The sequence below is a fragment of the Mya arenaria genome, chromosome 3, assembly GCF_026914265.1.
Source record: "Mya arenaria isolate MELC-2E11 chromosome 3, ASM2691426v1".
Classification (NCBI taxonomy): domain Eukaryota; kingdom Metazoa; phylum Mollusca; class Bivalvia; order Myida; family Myidae; genus Mya; species Mya arenaria.
The window spans coordinates 58,725,083-58,746,231 of record NC_069124.1 but is presented as its reverse complement, the minus strand read 5'-3'; the positions used below and the strand labels follow the sequence as shown (position 1 = coordinate 58,746,231).

General features: G+C 34.3%; 1 protein-coding gene and 1 long non-coding RNA gene across 4 annotated transcripts in view; one reads left to right on the top strand and one right to left on the bottom strand.

Annotated features, from left to right (window-relative positions):
- The first annotated feature begins 120 nt into the window (after window positions 1-120).
- Window positions 121-15,475, top strand: LOC128226844 (uncharacterized). Of its 2 annotated transcripts, none has more exons than XR_008259732.1 (7): window positions 121-336; window positions 6,489-6,575; window positions 7,337-7,449; window positions 8,917-9,027; window positions 10,046-10,123; window positions 11,038-11,140; window positions 12,035-15,475. It is a non-coding gene; the product is annotated as an uncharacterized LOC128226844 (long non-coding RNA). The 2 variants fall into 2 exon arrangements; XR_008259731.1 differs by having other exon boundaries at window positions 121-571.
- A 3,279-nt stretch (window positions 15,476-18,754) lies between these two features.
- LOC128226841 (uncharacterized) overlaps window positions 18,755-21,149 on the bottom strand; it is a 39,788-nt gene continuing 37,393 nt past the window's right edge. For both annotated transcript variants that reach the window (XM_052936918.1, XM_052936919.1), the window contains exons 24-26: window positions 20,565-20,746; window positions 19,854-20,147; window positions 18,755-19,589 (exon numbers count right to left, since the gene is read on the bottom strand). In XM_052936918.1, coding sequence (XP_052792878.1) covers window positions 19,574-19,589; window positions 19,854-20,147; window positions 20,565-20,746 — 492 coding nt within the window. In that variant the 3' untranslated portion in view covers window positions 18,755-19,573. The remainder of the gene's footprint in view (window positions 19,590-19,853; window positions 20,148-20,564; window positions 20,747-21,149) is intronic.

Sequence of the window (21,149 nt, the reverse complement as noted above, 5' to 3'; positions counted from 1 at the left end):
AACTTTTGTGTGTGTATATTTGTGTATCCATAAAAATAGCTATTAAGGCGACCAGGGAAAAAATCATAATTTTGGTCAAAAATAGCTATATACTAAGCATTTTTATTTGTTTTACTTTATTTAAAGCCTATTGTATATTATCCCGAAGTTTCATTCCATAAAAAACAGAAATAAGGAAATTCGATATTTCGTGTACCATCAGCATCCAAATTTTCAAGTATACAGAAATTTAACTTTCCGGAATATAACGGAAATTTTCGGGTATCTCCGTGGTACCATCTCCGTGCAATTATGCAGTATGGCGTTCATCTCTTACGGAAAGAGAATGGTAACTTGGTAAGTGTTTAAAATACATATTCAACGTTTTTTTCGTTTATTTTTATGACTTTTGTACAGTAGTATAAATCGTCCACCCTTTGGATGAAAAGCAAATGATTTATCCGGATTTTGTTCATCCGAAACTAAATCACTAGTATCAACATCCGGTGTAATTTTTGCTGGTATTTTGGAGAAACCCGATTGATTTCTAGCAAACTTGGTTTACCACTACATCGTCGCTTATTATTGTTTGGTATGTTCCAATCTAAAAAGGGATTTGCTCCCTTAACATCTCAGATTTTAATAAATAAAAGACGAAATGATACAAATGCCTTACATTTTGTTTGTCAATGTCATGTCATTAGTCATTCTCATCACCTTTGAATAGCAGAACAGAACGAACACTATCACCAATTCGTATTGTGGCTTTTTGCATGTGTCTTAAATGCTCATATTTGATAATAAATGCAACAATAAAATATTTCCCTTATTCTGCCACAGTTATGCACCAGTCAATTGTAACCATGGCCCCCAGGCAGGTCTTGTTTATACCAGGGATAGCAGGGGAAATGGGCCATGTTTTTACGTTCCAGGTGGACCAGCAGTGCTGAGTGAATGCGGTGTTATTGTGTTTGCGCTGAAAACTGGGAATGGGCCTAACCTAGGATGTCCCCAGGGGCATTTGACGGGGATCTGGTCATTTCGTAACCTTACCATTTCGTAACTGCTGAATCTTGGTTATTTCGTAACCATTTTGTTAGTCAATTCGAAACCGTCAAGAAATCAATTGCTCATATGGTTACCACCATTTAACAAGGTGATAAATAGTACACTTAGCACCTCGTTAAGTGTATTGTTCGAACGTGGATGTATATGGCACAGTAACCGAGACACTTATTGGGAGACATTACTCAAATTCTCACTAGTAACAAGCCAATGCTAAATTAGAAATGATTTGTTATACTACCAAAATATGTTAATTATTTTCTTACATTTTGCTTACTTATAAACAATAATTTAAGACTGATCGTGATGTATTTTTGAGTAAAATTACGTTTACATAAATGATCATTCTTGACCTATTTCATTGACAATATTTGTTCGAATTGTTTAAAACGAACAAAATTTTGTTCTGTTCTTTTCTCAATTGATCCATATTCTGCATACTTTATATCCGAAACCGACAAAAAACAGCCTAAAATTATTAGTTATGGTACAGTGGAAATTCACTAAACCGGATCTCCACAAAACCGGAACCCCGGAATTCCGGATACCGGACAAAAAAATCGAGAAAATTTGTTAGTTGTCAACGTAATTTTACCTCACGAAACCGGACGTTTTGTTCAAACATGTCAAAATAATTCTGTGTATTAGGAATTCGCGAATCGTGTGTCACTTTGTTTTGACAGCCGGTACGTCGTTAAATATTACACCTGTGATGTTGTGTTAACACGATAATCGATAATGATGATTGCGCTGTGGATTGACTGTCGCGCGATAATCAAACGATAATCAAACTTGTGAAAAGAAAATTGATTAAAACATTTATTTGTTTGTTGCAGAAAATAAAGAACTAGAAACGGTTTTTTAGTGATCATTTTGAAGGGTTGTTTTATCTAAAGACTTCTATGATTGAATCAAATTAGAGCGGTGCTTTAATTAAACTATCAAACATACTAAACAAGCATTCAATTACGAGAGTTGTTTTATTTCAAGACTTGGAAAAAAGATGGTTATAAAAACGCAGAAATGTTTAATTATGCTTATCACTTTTGCAAGTGCTTTAATCATGTCTGAACCTCCGTCTAAACGTCGGAGAATTGAACTGTCCCTAGAGGACAAAAGCCTTTAAAGGTTAACTCAGTTAATATATTGAGTAAACTTACTCCGGTTTAGTGAGTTTCCAATGTATTAATTTCCAATAACAAGATACAAAATTAAACACATCGGCACATTTTTAATACAATAAGCATATAAAAAGCGCATACTCTCATTCGGCAAACTCACTACATTTTACAATACTTCTATGCAATTTAAAAAAAATTGAAATTCTAAAGTTATATGGTCTATATATTTAAAAAATATTGGCTTAAGGTCACAATTCCTCTCAATGGTAGAAAATCTATGAATTAAAAAATTATTACATTTAATATTCAGCCTACTTATAATATTTCCTTCGCAACATAAAAAAATAGCTAGTGTGAATGTTTCTATTTGTCATAGTTTCAAGAGTTTATTGGCAAATCGCACTAAACTATTAGGAATAAAGAAGGAATACAACTACTAGATTTAACTTTGTTTATGTTGTTATTTTTATGTTTTATACTTACAGTAAACTTATTTGTAAATTCAAATGGTATTAAATTAATTCCTCATAATTATAGGAGTCAACGGTTAAGATATGACCATTCGATTTCTTAACGGTTACAAATTGACTAACACAATGGTTACGAAATGACCAACAATAAGTGGTTACGAAATGACCATAATTCATTTGACAAGGCTTTTACCAGCTGTTTGTCTGTGCAGAGCGGGAATTTTACCTGGGATTGGCTGGACCGAAAGTCAAAGTCCCCGCTATTAGCAGGACCTTGGGGGCCCATGCTGCAATTGACTGTTGCATTATTTGGATTTTTCTTAACTTTACGACACGCCCCCCTACAGTATTTTATAGTCAAGTTTAGTAACATTTATTTACAGAAATCGGATAACTTAACAAGTAAACTGTACTGAGCTTTTGAACAAACCTACATACTTATAAATCAAAATTGATATTTTAGGGTCTACACTGAATAAACCCAAAATGTTAGTTTTGATTTACTAAATTCGAATAGTATTTAGTCTATCCACACAAAATTTACAGGATCATCAGATAACAAATTTTCTAAAAATTCTCTGTTTGCCAAATAGGAAAGACAGGTTTAAGTGGGGTTAAAAGGTTGCTACAGTACACTCCACGCGGAACTACCACTTTCCGTTTTCCTCGGCGGAATTTGGTCATCGCGGACACGACATCCAATTGATCATAATCCTCTTTCCTCGGCGTTTTTACTCGTTCACCCACCGAGGCTGATCAGTGGACCGTATAATTACAATCGCCGCGTTACTCGGAGGTAAAAACACCGCGAAACTCGGAGGAAAACCGATAAGAATCTCCCACTGTATCTAATTTTGTTTAATTTATTTGATAATTTTTGCTACACCCGTAATTGTTTATAAAAATAATTTATTTCGCGTACCTAATTTTCGGACACCCAAAGGACATCAATCGTAACTTTCACACTTACCAAGTTTCACAGACGAAGATTATTGATTTTCATCTTTTATCCTAGCTAGATTACCTAACCGTATAGTACACCACTGTGACAAGTTAATTTGTAAATACCCATCTTAAACGATGTATTGCATGTAGAAAGAGAAAGTGTGAAATATTTATTGGAGGATTAAATTAACAACAAGGGCAATCTAGGGATTAAGAAAACAAAGACATGACATTTTTGTAAAACAATCTGCCAATAAACTTTAAAACTTATACCACACTTATAGACTGTATGAAGCAATTATGTACAGTTATACTTATTGAATCATCAATAAAAGTCAACACATTCAATGATATAGGTAACTAATTAATGTGATGAATTAAAGTTGGAAATGCAATACTCCAGTTACATTCGAAAACACCACTCAGACACATTAATCCTGCATAACAATATACATGCTCTCCATGAGATCCTCGTGGGTAAAACTGTGAGTTATGTGACGTCACACAGAGTGACTGATCTAAAGCCGATAGAATGTGTTATTCATTTCAATGCATGTATAAAATGGTGTTTAATGGGATTTTAATTAACTTGATGAAGGATTTACACCTATATGCGTTATAAATAAGTTTAGAACCATTGATAAGTACGGATAAATTAATAAGTCAGGTAAAATGCAAATTAGGAAAAAAAGACCGAAAAATATTCACACTTACAAAGTTCTCAACACCTTCATTACTCCAATCTAATTTAAGTTCTCAACACCTTAATATAGTAAGAGAAAGATGACAATAACAAACGCACGCTATGGTATATCTTTCAATTACATAATGTGAAAAACAACAGTTGTTAGACGATGCTGATGAAAATTGATATGGAAATTTTCGATAATTGTTTTTAAAAAGAAACTTACTGTACTTTGAAAAATTAATTCTCTAATTATTCAATACTGTTTTAACAGAAGCAATGTTCTGTAGTAGCTATTCACAACACGCGGAGTTCCGCGATTAGGTCAATAAATCGATTCGATCACCGGCGCTACCGGCAATAAAACCCTCCATAGAAAACGATTAACTCGGTGCAACTCGGCGAAAATTAGCGAGGAAAAAGGTTGCGTACTCGGCGGAAATCCGCGATAAATTAAAAACGCCTCCGAGTCACCGAGGAAATTGGTAGTTCCGCGTGGAGTGTACATGTATCTGTGACCAAAGAAATACTGTTCAAAATTGTGAGTATTCATTTATCTTTCGTTCAGTAAAGAGCATGCAATGGCATAGTGGTTGGATTAGATAATCTGACAGCGGTGCTGGACGTCATGAGTTCAAATATTGTTGTGAGTTCAATGTACCAAATGAATACCTTTGGAATACACAATTATCTATAAAAATGGCAGAGCAAATTGCCCATATTGTAGTAATGTCTTAGATCCAGCTTGGATAACTTGGACACAGTAAGCGGTTCACACCAAGGGAAATTCTCAGATAAAAACAGCGCTTATGAACATGAACATTACATTTTTCATTGAGACAAAGAAAATACATTATTGCTGATCTTCTGAAAACAAATCTTGGATTTAAACAAATCACCAACAAAAATATATGCATTTTAATCACACAATGTTAACAACAGCGCCACAGATCTTATCTGTATGTTTAGGGTTTTTAAAATTTAGCAGTTAAATATAGATTAGCATACTGGTAGGTCTGGTTGGTCTGTTGCTTTAGATGCTAAGTAAACATAATGTCAGTGATTTCATCACTATTTCTATTAAAATATCAGTTTTCTTCTTCAGAGCTTCTCACATTTGCACATTTTTTACCATTTGAATCATAAAAAGATAACAAACAAACACGGATGGAACATTTGAAAATACAATTCAGTTGGTTTCTATTTTCTTGCTCATTTTTGCTTGAAATTATTCTGCTTGAATGTGATATTTGTTGCTTAAATTTGAACTTAACTCTTTGTGAATATTTAAGGAATGTAAGGGGTCAGATTTCAGATTGCTCGTTATTTCTGGAACACTAAATACTTTATTTGATTGTGTACACTGCACTTTCTTGTTAAGCATTCATCCAAATCATTTGGGTAAATATTGGCAGAAAAACTGCTTTTAGATTTATACTGGTCATCAAAACCGGGACTGACAAAACATAAGATGTGTTTAATTAATGTGTGGGAAAGAGGTTTAAAGGTGTCCGCCCACAACGAAATGCTTGCGGGTCACAGTACCCCTTCAAGTAGTTCTTGAAAAAAAATGATTCTCTCAGGTAGCGTTTGATTATGTGTACATTGTATCCTTGTATGTATTTTCAAGTGTACACATGATTTATTTTAGGTTTGTACAATTTTAGTTTTATTAAAATTTTGACATTTTTTTAAGATTTGCCTGCTCCTGTCTAAACACTAAATTCTTGGTCTTTGGACTATTGTCTGCAACTTCAAAACACACTTTTTGGAACAGGACACATTTTTCTGATATTTTATCCAGTTTGACTGCAATATAAGTTGTATTTATCAATCAAGTAAAAAATGACATTTATATTTCCATAATTACCTGGTAGTTATTTGTTAATTTGTTTTAATTCCTGGATAGGTTTATTGCGAGTGTCATGGAAAGCTGGAACTTTTCAGTACACAACATGCAAACTGAGAATGAACTGTGTGTGCCGGCTTTGTGAACAAAAACGCAAGGCGGCTATGGTTAGTTGCGTCAAGATATCCTTGGGACCCCCCCCCCCACCCCCACCCCGGTCACGCAATACAATTTGTGTTTTGCTGATCTGTTGGGATCAGATCATCCATTTGGGGATTTAGATATGTTACCCCAGCCAACAGGCTGCATGTTTAATTTTACTCAATACTAAACTTTGTTTTAGTGCGAACATCAACATGTTTATCTAATTGCAGTTGCTGCTTGGGACAATAAAGTTAAGTCAGCAACCGTCTACCAGACTGCAAGATTCATCTCTTCCAAAGGATGTTGTACCTTTCCAGGTGGGTGTGCATTGATTGATTGATTGATTGATTGATTGATTGATTGATTGATTGATTGATTGTGAGTTTGTGTAAATGAATAACTGTGAAACCATAACCAAATGTTGGGCTGTAAAGGTGTGTATGTGCTTGCTTCACATATTCTCCGTCCTGGTTGGCATACTGGACCGTCATCAGACACTCTGCCATGAATGTTAGAGAGTTTAAAGCTATTTCTTATTTTCCTGTGTAACTATATTGATGTTAGATTAAATTTATGCCGCGTGTTACTGAGTAACAATTTGAAATTGGGCCAAAATCATCAAGCTAGAGCTTTGCATAATCTTTTTCAAACTTCTGCGAGATTTCTGCCCTTGACAATATTGCTCGCAGCCCCCCTCAAAGTTGCACTTCGTTCAGTATTTGAAAGCTTACGGATACACTTTTTTGTTAATTTGAGATCTTAATGTGGCTACTTCTAAGTAAATAGATGCTCAAAGTAACTAGATGCTCTGGCTGTTCACTGGGTGACAAAGGCTACCCAGTATTGGTTGTTCTTTTTTCTGAAAAGATGTTTCTAGTGAATTGCCCAGTTGCAGTGGTTTTGACGCCACAGAACCAGCATAGCTCCATGACAGATATATATGTTTTCGTCATTGATGTCAGTACTGCTGAATTGGATGCCTCACAATTTCTGTGTGGAAATGTCATCTGATACACTCATAACGGCTTATTTCTAGCATAGCTTTCATAAGTGCATGGCCATTCTCTGTCATTTTCAGATACACTGTGTTTTGTGTGGATAAGAAATGCAGAGTGGTACCACCAATCACCTAATGGGGACAGTTCCTGCAATTTACAGAAAAGCTCTCAATTGTAGCCCTACGAACTTCAGGTAAGCGATAAATCTAGACTTCAAGATATCTCTGTACTCAAGTAAGTTTATACATCATTTGAATAAAACATAGGGCCGAATTCAGAACAATCACTCTCACTCACACTCAATGAGTTAATCCTCTGTAATCACATAACGGTCGAGATATTTTCGAGTGAAAGGTATATCCGTATTCACAGGTGTGAGTGAGACTCAAGTGTTTTGCGTGAGTGGGACATTTGTGAGTGCTCGGCTAGGCCACTTGAACCGCCCTCGAGGATTGGTTTTGAATAGGGAATTGAATGAGTGTATGTGAAAACAGTACATGGCAAGTAGAAAAGATTAAATATATCAAATATTTGGAACAAATAAGGGACATGCTCGTTCCCAGACAATATTTAAGAGAGTGGGATAATCCATTGAAGTACATGTTCATTCAATAACGTGGCCATCTATAAACAAAACAAATTCAAAAGGATGCGCCTATCATATATTTGTTTTGTTTCGCAATGATCTTGAACCCCCAGCAATGTTGATGTTTGCAATTCATCAATGGCTGCAAAGACAGGCAGCTAAAGGTACGTGAAGTTAGCATCTTAGCGGCATCAAGTTAGCGGCCTAGCGGCGTGAGGTTGGCAGACTAGCGGCCTGAATTTGTTATCTATTTCAAGGTTCAATGGTTTAAATGGGAAATATGATAAATCAATGTTTTTAGTCATACATTAGCGGCCTTAAATTGTTTTCTACTTCAGAGCATTTTTATATGAGTTTTCTTCTAAAACAATGCTAAAATAATTGTAGATTATGCAAACAATGCAAGATTATATATGAATACATATTTAAATTACGTGATACAATGGAAAACGGCTACATATTTAAAACAGCAACAACAACGACAACAGAAAACATGCATTTAAACGTATTTTGCAACAGTTATTTACAACCCAAAACGTTTATTTTTATTAACCAATTGTTTTAAAATGTAAATTTCAGTTTCAGAATAACACTTATTATCATTTGTTTGTTGCCATAACTAACAATAAGGTACTCAAATCTCAAATAAACATATGTTTACAATGTATAATGTAAACATCACCATAGTCAAACAGATAATCCGATATGATCATGTAAACATACATTATAATTATATACTGTATTGCTCACTTGATGAAGTGGAGTGTTAGCAAGGCGTGTGAATACGAACAGATCACTTGAGTGTCACTCCCCATATTCCACTCAAGTGATCATTTGAGTGTCCCTTACGGGAATGTGGTTGGAGTGTGAGTGAGAGTGGATGTTCTGAATTCGGCCCTTACAATTTCAGCATCAAAATCCAGGTTTAGATCCCAGACCAAACTTTGTCTCCTTCATTAAACTTAATTTCAGATGTTCTATAAGCCACATACATGTTCACTACTTATGACGGATAAGAACTTTCGCAAATTGATTATAAATGCGTTTTCCCAGATTTACACCCTCCTCTTGCAGATACTGCCGATGGTGAAGCTTGGGTGCACTGGGCCGGTTTTCCAGCCGTGTGGAATCAACATCTCCAGCTGAACTGGGGCCGGGAATTATATAAGACTCCTTAGCAGCATGGTGAGCTTTTGCGTATTTATTTCCTGGCTCATATACCCGGCCAGACTTCTGCGTTTAAGCTTTCCTTTCGTCATTTTTTTAAATAACGTATCTCAAGTCTTTCAATGAAATCACAACTGTGACACCTTTGGAGACTAGATTTAAATTAAGGAACCATTATGTGTAGAAAGCCTTTTGGGTGATTTAAAATCAAATTAGTAAACAGGATTCTCATGGTTCATGGTTTATAATTGGCCTTGACCTTTCATTCTTTACTTTGGTAACAGCTGCTTAAGTATGTAAGAAGGGGGGGGGGGGGGTACAGATGTGATAGTAAACAGTGTTTAATAAGGTATATTTGTTTTTATTTTATCACCATTTTGAAGGTAATGATTGTGTTAAATCAGGGATAAGTAACAAGTTTAACACAAACACTGCAACATGTTCTTTATTTCAAATAAATCTATAAATTATCTCTGGAGAATTTAGTCTGATCACCATTTCTCAGAAAATGTAGCTGTCTAAGTGCCTATTCCATCAATGAGTATCACTGTCTTTAAATTGCTGTTGCGGTACAGTTTAAATTGCAAAAGTTTTATGGCCCTGCTTGTTTGCAACTCCTCATTCATTTTTGTACAGCGAGAAAAGTAAGGGAATTCTAGAGATTTACTAGTATTATGGATTGTTTTTCTTGAGTTACACAGTACATAAAGAGGAATAAGTGTGTACACAACTCCTCATTTTATTCCTGTTTATTATTTATATATGTAACATAGATGTGTACAAGACTTAGAAACATGACATAAAAGAGCTCACTTTGATAAATTTTCTCAAAAAAAGATATCTTTACTGTTAAAGTAAGAACTTTTACTGCATTGTAAGTAATGTCTTCTGCTCATCTTTATGACATCATTACATGGAATGGAAACTTCCCAAGATACATTTCCACATGGCGCAGCTCATTTATATATATTGCTGATGGATTGTTTAGAAAGGGACAGTTTTAATTGGACAAAATGTTTTAATCGCCATTTTACAGAGTGCCAGCCAGTCATTGCTGTTCTTTGCATTGCTGAGGAGGACAGTCCTGCCAACATAACAGTTTGTTCAATAACAGGTAAAAAACTGGTCTCACTTTACATTTTCAACCACTGCCAGATAATATAATCTTATATAATGATAACTCCTTCTTCACAACTGGTGTTAAATATATAATGATTAAACAAACAATAAAATGGAAATTATGCTCTTTAAACTCAGAACCATTATTGACTGTCAGATGCTACTGGTAAATGAACAGGTCTTGATGTCCTTTTCTTGAGATAATAACTATTTGCATATTGCCCCGGTACTACTATTGTACATTCAATAGAAAATTGTCTTGTTTGTATCGTTAAATGGCTTTATAATGTTCCCCACTTCCTGATTCTTGAAAATTACGTGAACAAATGACAATCCTACTACCATTTAAAGTTTGATTAAATATCGGACAAGTGTGTTTGTTTTAATTTGCCTTCTGCTTAAAGTAAGGGTATATATACTGGGCAAGAAGTGCTGAATTTCATTGTGAATGACAGTGATTATCCATAGTTTGAATTTGGTTCGGACATGTTTGACGGGAATTCAAAGACATTGTTTTGTCATCATTTTCGCATACATTGGTTCATTCCAAGATAAAAAATATAACCTTTTTAAAAATGTTCAATCTGTGAGAGTGCAGCTTTAATAGACCTGTAAAGACTTGTCGATGTGAAACTAAACTCTCAATCAAACTTTGGTAAAAGTCTTCATTTGAAGCAAAATATGTTTCAATACCCTGTATGAATTTTCTTCACTGGATATTGATTCATAAAAAAACAATGCTCCAGGGTGCGGAGCTATTTTTTTGCTATATGTCTAAATGGAAAAATCTTCTCCTCAGAAGTCAACTTTGTTCCCCAATGTGCAAGGCACAATCGGTGAAAATAATTTCAATAAAAGTCACTGATTATTATTATTGTTATTATTATTAATAAACTTTTACTATTTCAGGAGACAAACAGAAACACAGAGGTGCTATACATTCTGATGGAAAAACAAAAGCATCTCCCATCATTTTGGCGTGGCTCAGATCAAGAGGAGAATTTTAAGAAAGGTAATAACTGAGCAACTAAGAACATGCAAGTTGCACTGGTTAGAGTGTAAAAAAGACCCATCTCCCTTCATAAGAATTGATAATCATCACTGTATTAAATCAAGAAATTGAAACGTAAGTGTCTTGTCTTTTGCAGTGTTTTTGAAATATAATATAATTTTAAAAAAACTAAATTATTATTTAATATGATTGTGAATGTGTGATGTTTTCTTCTGATCATTCACTCTCAAAAACCAGATACTAAAAACATATTTGTAGATTTTTTTGTTTTACTTGTAAATATAGCTTTAAGGTTGTATTTTAGTCAAAGCCTTTTATTCTGCTCAATACAAACTTAAATATTGTAAGAGTTATGGCCCTTTGTAATTTTTAAACAAATACATTTTTTTATGTTTTTGTAAGCCCATTATTAAGGGACTTTTAATATTTTCACCAGCTGCATTATAAAGTCAGACCAAAAGTGTTCAGTAAGTGTCCAAACAATAACTAAGTTAGAATCCTTTCTCAATTCAAGTGAGCGATATAGGGCCATCTCTGTGTTTGTCTGACTAAAAAACAATAATCAATCTTTGAGTTAAATTGACAAATATTGTTGTAGAATGTTTTGTGAAGACATACAATTGGATTACTTTTGTGTCAATAGGATTAAGGTTTCTGCACATAAAAATTATTTAGAATTGCATTTGGGTCAGGCGGTTCACGTTCAATATTACTTGCAGTATAAGTGGAAGCAGTGACTTAAAATTAATTACCAAACAGTTTCTGCTCAATTGCTTTGAGTTAACATACGAGTTATGAAACTTGGAATACTAGTTCTTGGTGGCATAAATGAAAGACCTTGTTTTGTCACATTGACTTGTAATCAAGCACTAACTTCCTCTAAATTCTCTTCAGGTGATGGTTGGGCACACACAAGAAGACATAGATCACAGGTGTCTAGCCATATGAGTAGATAGGAGTGTCACAATCTGCCAAACGTACTTCATCAGACGAGCAGAAAGCTTCTCAAGATCCCGCACTGCACACTAAGACATAGTCTTTGACTACAACAAGGTGATGAAAGTACAGAGAGGTCCAATTGAAATCAATTCTGTGCTGCTGTCATTTCTTCATTCTGGAAGTCGATGGACATGATTTATCATGGCATCAAGTGTGCAGTTTGCCGACTACCAGCAGTCTTGTTCACCAGCTGTGCAACTTGAGCTGGTAGCTTTATTGCTTGAAGCCACTGCATAAGAGGGGGAAGGTGCAGGCTCATCAAAAAGTCTCAAAAGTTGAAACTAGGAAAAGAAGTTTATCAAGAGTGTGAATCTATTTTGAAAACAATCGTAAACATACTATGAATTGAGATGCTTAAATAAAAAACCGCTATTCAAATATCAGGAAACTGCCTTTTTCATACTAAAGGGTAAATGATGTCGCCATTTCCTGTATGTATTTAAATAAGATATGTCTCCACAATTAATATTTTTAGGGAATTTTTCTCAACCTAATGAATGAGATTAAATTGTACAGTGTTATATGAGCTTAATATGTGTTTTCTCATTCTTTAAAATTGGTGAAAAATTGTCAGAAGATAATTAGACCAGTATCCATTACTGCAATCATACAATCAAATATACAGGGACAAGCCCACTGGGCATATGATATAATTAAACCCTGTTTAGGAGCACGAGGCAAACACTTTCAAACGTTAAAGCTGCACTCTCACACTTTGGATGTTTTGACAACCTTTTTCATTTTATGTCTTGGATTGGAACCATCCAATTTTTGCGAAAAATTAAATCCCAGATTTTTCTATTTAAGTTAAAACATTGATGTTTTTTATGCACTTTTCTTAAACCGTTAGTAAATATTAATTTTCGAACGGAAATATGAAATCTGCGATCGGATCTTTTGTCAGCAATCTTTTATCATTGGTTTGCAGATAATTACGCCAAAACTTGCTCATTCCAAGACAAAAAAAGTTGTGGAAACGGTATATCTGTGAGAGTGCAGCTCTAAATGTTTAATTGCTTGATTTTACTACTGTATTAGAAATTACAGGGATTGGGGCATATTTTTAGTGTTTTTATTGCTTGTTTTTGATTCATACAGTCATACTTTATTCTTCAGGGCACAACTTACAAATAGACAAAACTGGAAAATGGTCATATCAAAAGGTCAAAGATAATGCAAGTTGAACAATCATATTGTTCATGGCTTGTATTTTTGGTATATTTTGTTGCATATGCTATAGAAAAGTTGAAAGTTAAAAATAAATTCTTAGTTGAAATGATGGCTTTGAATGGTATTGTCAGATGAGAAACGGCACTATTAAGAAATAGGTATAATGGTACTTTATTTATTTTAATCAATTTTAGATATTATGAAAATTATTATCTTATTTAGTACATGAGACCTTTTAAACAGTTATTGACAATATAACAATGTGTATATGAAGCTTTAGATCAACACTTAAAGCTGCACTCTTACAGATTGTCAGTTTAGACACAAACTTGTCTCAAAATCGGCTGATTTGGTTATCATTCCTTTAATTCAGTCATATTAGATAATTCATGATAGAACCAATCAAAAATGTTCGGTAAAACTGCCGAAAAGTTCATTTACATTAAATTGTTCGTAATGCTTTTAGTCATTGTTCGTAATGCTTTTAGTCATAAAACATCATTTTTTTAACATAAATATGATGAACTGCAATATGATCTTTTTTCAGCAGTCTTATATCACTTCAAATTGGGTCTAGACATTTCTGCAAAAAATACTCCATTTATAGACAAACAATAAAAGAGTACCAGTAGTCAAAACGATCAATCGGTGAGATTGCAGCTTTAAATACACCTTTTAAGACCGCTGTAAAATTCCAATGGTTTGCCTAAATCTTTAAAGCTAGCATACTGTTTAATTGACAACCATACTTATTGTTTAAAAGTGTCATGATATCTTTGTACAATGTTTTTATATAATTCATTTAAGAAGTGAAAACAAATTTGTTTATCTTGTAATTTGTTATCTATTATTTAAATGACTCAGTCAAAAATGGGAACGTCAGTGCTAGTTCTTTTACTATTAACATCACATGAAGTTTCTATTGGTGTAGCAGCAAGGAGGTGTTACATTAAGGATGCATCATTTAAACCAAATTATACATTCATATGCACATCATACAGGCGTGTAGCCGCCTATACGTGAATACGCGGCTGAATCCACATGATTCTGACAAAAAAATCAACCAAAGTTGCAGTATGCGAACTTGACTACATGAATCTAAAACTGGTTATTTTCCAGTACTAAATAATGCACATCGGAACGCCCAGAATGCACTAGATTGCACCATGGTTTTCAAAATTTTCTGAGGGGGCACGCCCCTGAACCCCCCAGCACATTTATGAATTCACATGAATAGAGGGGTAGCTACACCCCTGACATAATTGAAACCACAGTGTGGCTAAACAACACTTGTATGTTTATCATACGCAGTGATCTCCCATGGAAATGCAATCGTCAAAGAATCTGAAGGGGCTGTTTATATGGACTAGATTTGAAATGCACCAAGTGTTTAAAAAAGTTGATTTCAGTCACGAAGAGAATCAACCATACCCCACACTTGTTGGAGTAAGATGAAATGTCCACTTTCCGCGAGAAAGAAAGTACATTGAAAATGTTCATTTGATTCAATTGACTTTATCTTTTTATAAATATGTTGCAATACATAAAATACGTTATTTGTTATAATTGTTTACCCATGTTGAATTTTATTTGGCAAATTTATAAGAGATTTAAATATTAAGAAACTCAGCCGCCAAAGAGGATATGATTATGACATACTTTTTTTAAATCTTTCGAACATGAGTTTTTGAGTGAATATAAGCGAAGCGTTAAGTGTTTTGAAAATGCATCTTTTACTTGGATTTTATAGATTGTTATTACGAAATAAAGTATGGCGAATCAAACGAAGTGTTAAAGCCAAGCTATTGATGGCTGAAACCCTTCAATAAATGTTGATATGTGCTAAAATATAGTCTTTGAAGTCCAAAATTTTGAAATGCGTTACTAACCCGATTCAACAAAAGGCTGTTGCACAATCAGTTGATTGACATAATCACGTGATAAACCAATAACTTCCATTAAGGTTAAAATATTCAACACCTTAGTATGAGTCCCTGTGGGCGAGTGGATAAGCGATCCGTTTTTGATTCTATGTGTTATCTGCACCCCCATGTGCTTGCTCCCAACTTGAACAAGATCAATTTTTAATACTTTAATCTGTTTTTTAAAAATGCAATTGAAGTATAAAAGAAAATCAACCTGGTTACTATTATTTCGGCAGTTTCAGTACCAAGGAGTAAAATAAATATACATGTAAGTGTTTTCAGATGCATTACGAGGAAAAATATACGAGAACGTTGTATACAGAGTATGTTTTTACTGAACATGCGTCTGTTTATTTTGATGCCATAAAAGGTTTAAACTGTTTAAAGGAACTATAACATTATAAAACAAAAATCCGATTACAGATATCAGTGGCAGATCCAGGAATTGACTTAAGAAGGGGTACGTGAAACTCATGGGCTTAATCTTTCCACATCCGCCCCTCCCTCAGAACAGAAATTGAATGGCTTAAAATGTTGGACCCAGGTGGGGGTTAGACTCCCCTCATTTATAGTCCGAAATAGAGCAAATTTAATCTTAATATTGTATTTTTCCCGATGTTGACTGAGAACGTATTATAAACGGACGATTTAAAGGGGTGGGGGCGGCGCGCGCGCTGGGACCGATCCCCCCCCCCAACACCCCCTGAATCTGCAATTGAGTACATGCATTAAAACCGTCTCCGTAGCCTATTGGTTAAGGCGTTCTATACCCTTCATTAAACTGACTTAATACTTCACACAATTGTTCAGGACCATAAGCCAATGAGGTTACATAACTCCATATCCTTAATACAAGTTATGGCCCCTGATTGACTTAGGTTAAACTTTTAGGCAAGTAAAATTTAAGGGGAAGTTGGAATTTAATAAAAAAAAACTTCCATGGGTCACAATGAACCCAATGAACAATGTTCTTTAATCATGAGCTATATAACTGTTCAAGCGTTAACAGACACATTCGTGTGCAGACGAAACTTTTATTGTTTTTTTACAAGCACAGAACTTGTATTTAGCATTTACAGTTTCTATATAATTCAACTGAAAGTTATATTTAACCATACTATATCAAATATTATGTCACCATTCACTAGCGGATTGAGAAGGGGTGCAGTTGGCGTGCGCTCCCTCTAAAATCGTCCAAGTTTACTTTTTGTGTCAATATATGAGAAGAAAATAATAATATATACACATAATGCATCATTTCCGACTACAAATTGTTAAAAATTACTTGATTGAGTAACCCTCAATCCTCCTGCAAACGCCCCTAAGTAACGCCCCCTTCTAACGAGAATTCCTGGATCCGCCCCTGGTCATTATATATTTTGTTTATCAAACGGTACAGAGACCAAGTGACTGAATCTGACTTGCATTTAATGAATGAGATGGTCTGTAAAAGATTTCCGATGAATATCCTATGAAATTTGCAGTCCTCCCGTTTCGACTGGTCATTGTTTGTGGATTTATTATACACAATTATAAAAAATACTATTACCAAGTTGTCTCTTAAGGTTACGGGAGCCTATACTGTCAAAAGTTAAATATATATAATGTGTCCCCCTAATGCCATAAAATATGGATGGTCCCCTTAATGCCTCAAAAATAATATTATATATACACTGGTCTCCATAAACCCTTCTACATATATACCTGTCCCCTTAAAACCTGCAACATACTTACAAATTATTAAGGAGACCGCAAATTACGTATATTTTTTGTTAATTAATTTAAGAAGCCTAAATTTTGTACTCATAATAAATGATCATTTCAATACTAAATTATCAACAAAAAAGCAAAATAAAGTATAAAACAAAAAATATACAAATTGTCTCCTTAATGCCGTAAAAAATATACGGTCACCTTAATGCCCTAAGTAGATATATATATATATATATATATATATATATTAAGTTTCATGTTGGTATCGCCAAATTTTGCCAAAATCAAATAGGTTTTCTGATGCTGAGATGTTGAATTTCCTCATCAGGGCAAAAATTTTGGGGGTCATTGCATTGAAAGCACTTCATAAGTAAACACAAACAATAACAAAAACCACAGTAGTTTAAAGGGAATGAACTATTGCTTTGGTGTCATACTTTTAGGGACATTTAACCTAAAATATTATTTTTTTCTTTATAATTATTTTTCAAAGAGTTCACTCCTACCAGCAATAGCTGGGGATAAGAGAGTCATAGCCACGCCTGGTATAGTACATACATAACATTTATGGTACATGAATGTTTTATTGTAGCTTGCTAGGCCATTTCATTTATTGGTTTGGCAAGTAACCTGTTTCGTGGTAACGACAAGCGTTAATTGCTTTGAGGTCTCACTGACAGACTTATTTCGCCTGACTTGATTACCAATCAGCTTATAGGATGGATACCACGTGACTTTCACAAACCAATGAAATCACTTTCGCCATTATTCTTTGTCTTCAGCGAACAAGCTTTGCGTGAAACGCTAAAAAATCAATTACCACCTCCTCCACAACAATTATACAATAAATTATGTCTAGTCAAACTTGTATCAACTATATAAACCTTTGTATTAACCATTTGATTTTTTCTATCCACTTTGTATATTCTGTTTACATTTCACATCAGTTGTGTTAAAGAACTGTTTCCATTACTCCACACCCATTTTGGTATTTTTAGCCACTTTTGTATATAAGGGTGTTATTTCACATGTTTGTATGTCTGTATTAATTAATGTTTTCATTACTGCACAATTCTGCAGATTTCTGTACTATTTCATCTTGGTGGCGGTTTTGGCCGCCAGATAATTCATCAACATTTAACTTGTTTATACAAATGATGTATATTTTTGTTACAGCATTAAATAAATGCCCATATACAAACTGATTGTGTGTTGATTACTTACTAGCTGGGGATATGAGAGTCATAGCCAAGCCTGGTATAGTACATAAATGACTGCAGTTTAACAATATTAGTGATCTCACAATACCTTAAACTGCAGTAGTTCATATGTTATGCTAGATCGTTGGTAGAAACGACCACTTTGATTAATCTAAAGATGTTTTTTATTTAGGTCAAATGTCATTTAAAAATTACAGGTCATTTGACATCAAAGCAGGAGTTCATTCCCATCGAAACAAGGTATAGCAATATTGCCTAGGTTACAAACGTTAGCTACTGGCTCATTTACTGTTAACTTTGCATTTCTAAGTAATGTTAACTTTGCATTTCGAAGTATCTGTAACGAAATATGTCCCTTCAACGAACCATTAAATATTATATAAATATTGCATGGGTTCCAGTGTGACAGTAAATATTGTCAACATTAGGGAAATACTGTTACCCGAGGCGAAGCCGAGGATAACAGTATTTACCCGAATGTTGACAATATCTACTGTCACACTGGAAGTCATGCAATATTTATTTTATTATACAGAACACAGTTACATTTATATACATATATAAAGATTTTTTACCATTACACAACCTTCAAGTTCAATCAATTTATTCTGTAATTATTGTTTGTTTATATTAGCTGTCATTTTGTTGCAAATGTCGCTTAGAAATAAGGCAAACACCGGTTGTACCCAGATTTACAACACATTTTAATAAGCGCTTACCACCTCAGACTTGGGAAACAAAAAAACCGCCTATTTTTAGACACGCGTGCTATGTGACAGTAATAATGTCAACCGGTCAAAACGGTACTGTCAGTGTGACAGTAAGAAATTGCCCATGATGGGTGTATGAGAAATTAACATGGGCAGGTCACGTGATGTATAATAACATTACATATCTTAGACAATATCACAGGACTTTCCAATGATTAGTATTGTAGCACTTAACAGTCTTTCATCACAATGAAAATATGTGGTGTTGTCTGGAAACATGAGTCTTGTTCAGGTATTCACATTTACAACAAAAACACAGCTTTAACCAAGAGATATGAAAATAAGAATACATAACAATATGTTATATTCAATTAAAGAAAACCTCCAAAAAATTTTAACAAATATCGATCATAGCCTGCTTGAAAGTTTGTTCAGATAAAATTGAGTATGGCAAGATAGTAGACCAATTTCCACATGTTTTCTTAATATGACATTATGCAATAAAATCACAAACATAGAACTGAATAATGATAACAACTATTAACTTCACAGGTATATCTCCATTGAAAAAGCATTTTTCATTTTTGAGCTGAGATTAGCTAAACCTGGAGTTTGTTATTTGTTCCAGGCGAAACCCCGTTCCTTTCAGGGATATATCCAAAATAGGGTCACATCAGTTTCTCTGGGGCTGACCTATTAAGAAGCCCTGATCCTGAAAATAACACACAAGCCATTGTGACTACATTTAACTTCATTCATTGTTACTATTCACATTTTTTCCTTCTTTTTGCTTTGCTCTTATGAACTATATTCAAAAAGTGAACAAGTTTATTTTGCTTTAGTGAAAGTTGACCGGTAAAATATCATAAATATTCCATTTGTTTTCTTGACTAAGGAATTATTTTAAATCTACCTGCACATACTTTTTAGTTACAAGGTTGACTACAGTATTATTCACTGTAAAATGCAAATATACCTTATCAATTCCTTAACAATGTCTCTGAAAGGTATTCTCTGTTGTGGATCACTCTGCCAGCACAGCTTTATGATCTCGTAAACCTCATCGGGGCAGGTCAAAGGTTTCGGGAATCTCTCGTTCTGAGCGAGGCGGGCCCAATGCTCCTCCTGTGGATCGGAGTATGGGGAGGGTTGGGAGGGTTTGGTAAACCTTGGGGTTCCTCCATCCAAGAAGACCTCTAAGCATACAACGCCGAAACTCCAGATGTCTGACTGCCGACAGTATGTCCCCCTACGAACCTCTGGAGGAGCCCTGTATGGTAATTAAAATTTTATAGGTTTCAAAATTATTTACTCAAAAGAACACAAAAATGAGTTTTTAAGAGCTGCAGTTATCCAAGGTTTATTTACTCAACTAAACAAATATAAGACACATATAGAAAAAAACCAAAGGTAAATGGACAAAACATACGTAAAAGTTATTTCATAACTATTTTGCTAGATGTAAGTGGAAATTGCTAAAAACATGTATATTGTAAACTATAGCATGTGAAACAAGTTTTGAGGATATGTGAAATAAAATAGTAAAGGACAAAACATGAAGTCTTTGCTTGACTCTGCTGTCAGCCAGACTCGGACAACACCAGTGTTTTAAAACCTTTGGACCATCTCTTCAAAACAGAATGCTGCGATTAGAAAATATCAAATACTACACAATCATCATCATTACCATAATACATGTAGTTTAAACTGAGAATCAGTCCTCCTGTATGTACTGTTTTCACAATCATTCTCCAGTTCCTTCGCCCAACCAAAGTCCGCCACCTTTGCTGTGAGGTCAGATGTCAATAACACATTCCTTGCCGTCAAGTCACAGTGAATAATGATGTTGTCATAAAGGAATTCCATTCCCTGGAAGAATTTTGTGAAAATAAATTTTTTGTTGAACTAAAATTTGAAAAGCAAAATTACTTTAAAAAGAGTGTTCTCAAATGGTAAATGTGACTGCATCTCGTCTTGCAACCAGAGGGGCACACTCACACGGTTTCTTAATATTAACTTCATGTTTATTTTTAATGTTTGCTAGAGTTCAATTCACACAAATATAGAGCAAAATATGGACACTATGACAATAGGATTATTTCAATCTATGACGAAAATCAAATACATGTAAGATCTTTACTGAAACGTTCCCCGGATGTTTACCCAAGAGCAAAACAATGACTTCAAGATAATACATATCAACTTGATTCTTTTACTCCTCTTTACAATTAAGTTTGAAATAAATAAGTTCAACCAGCCAACATGTCATATT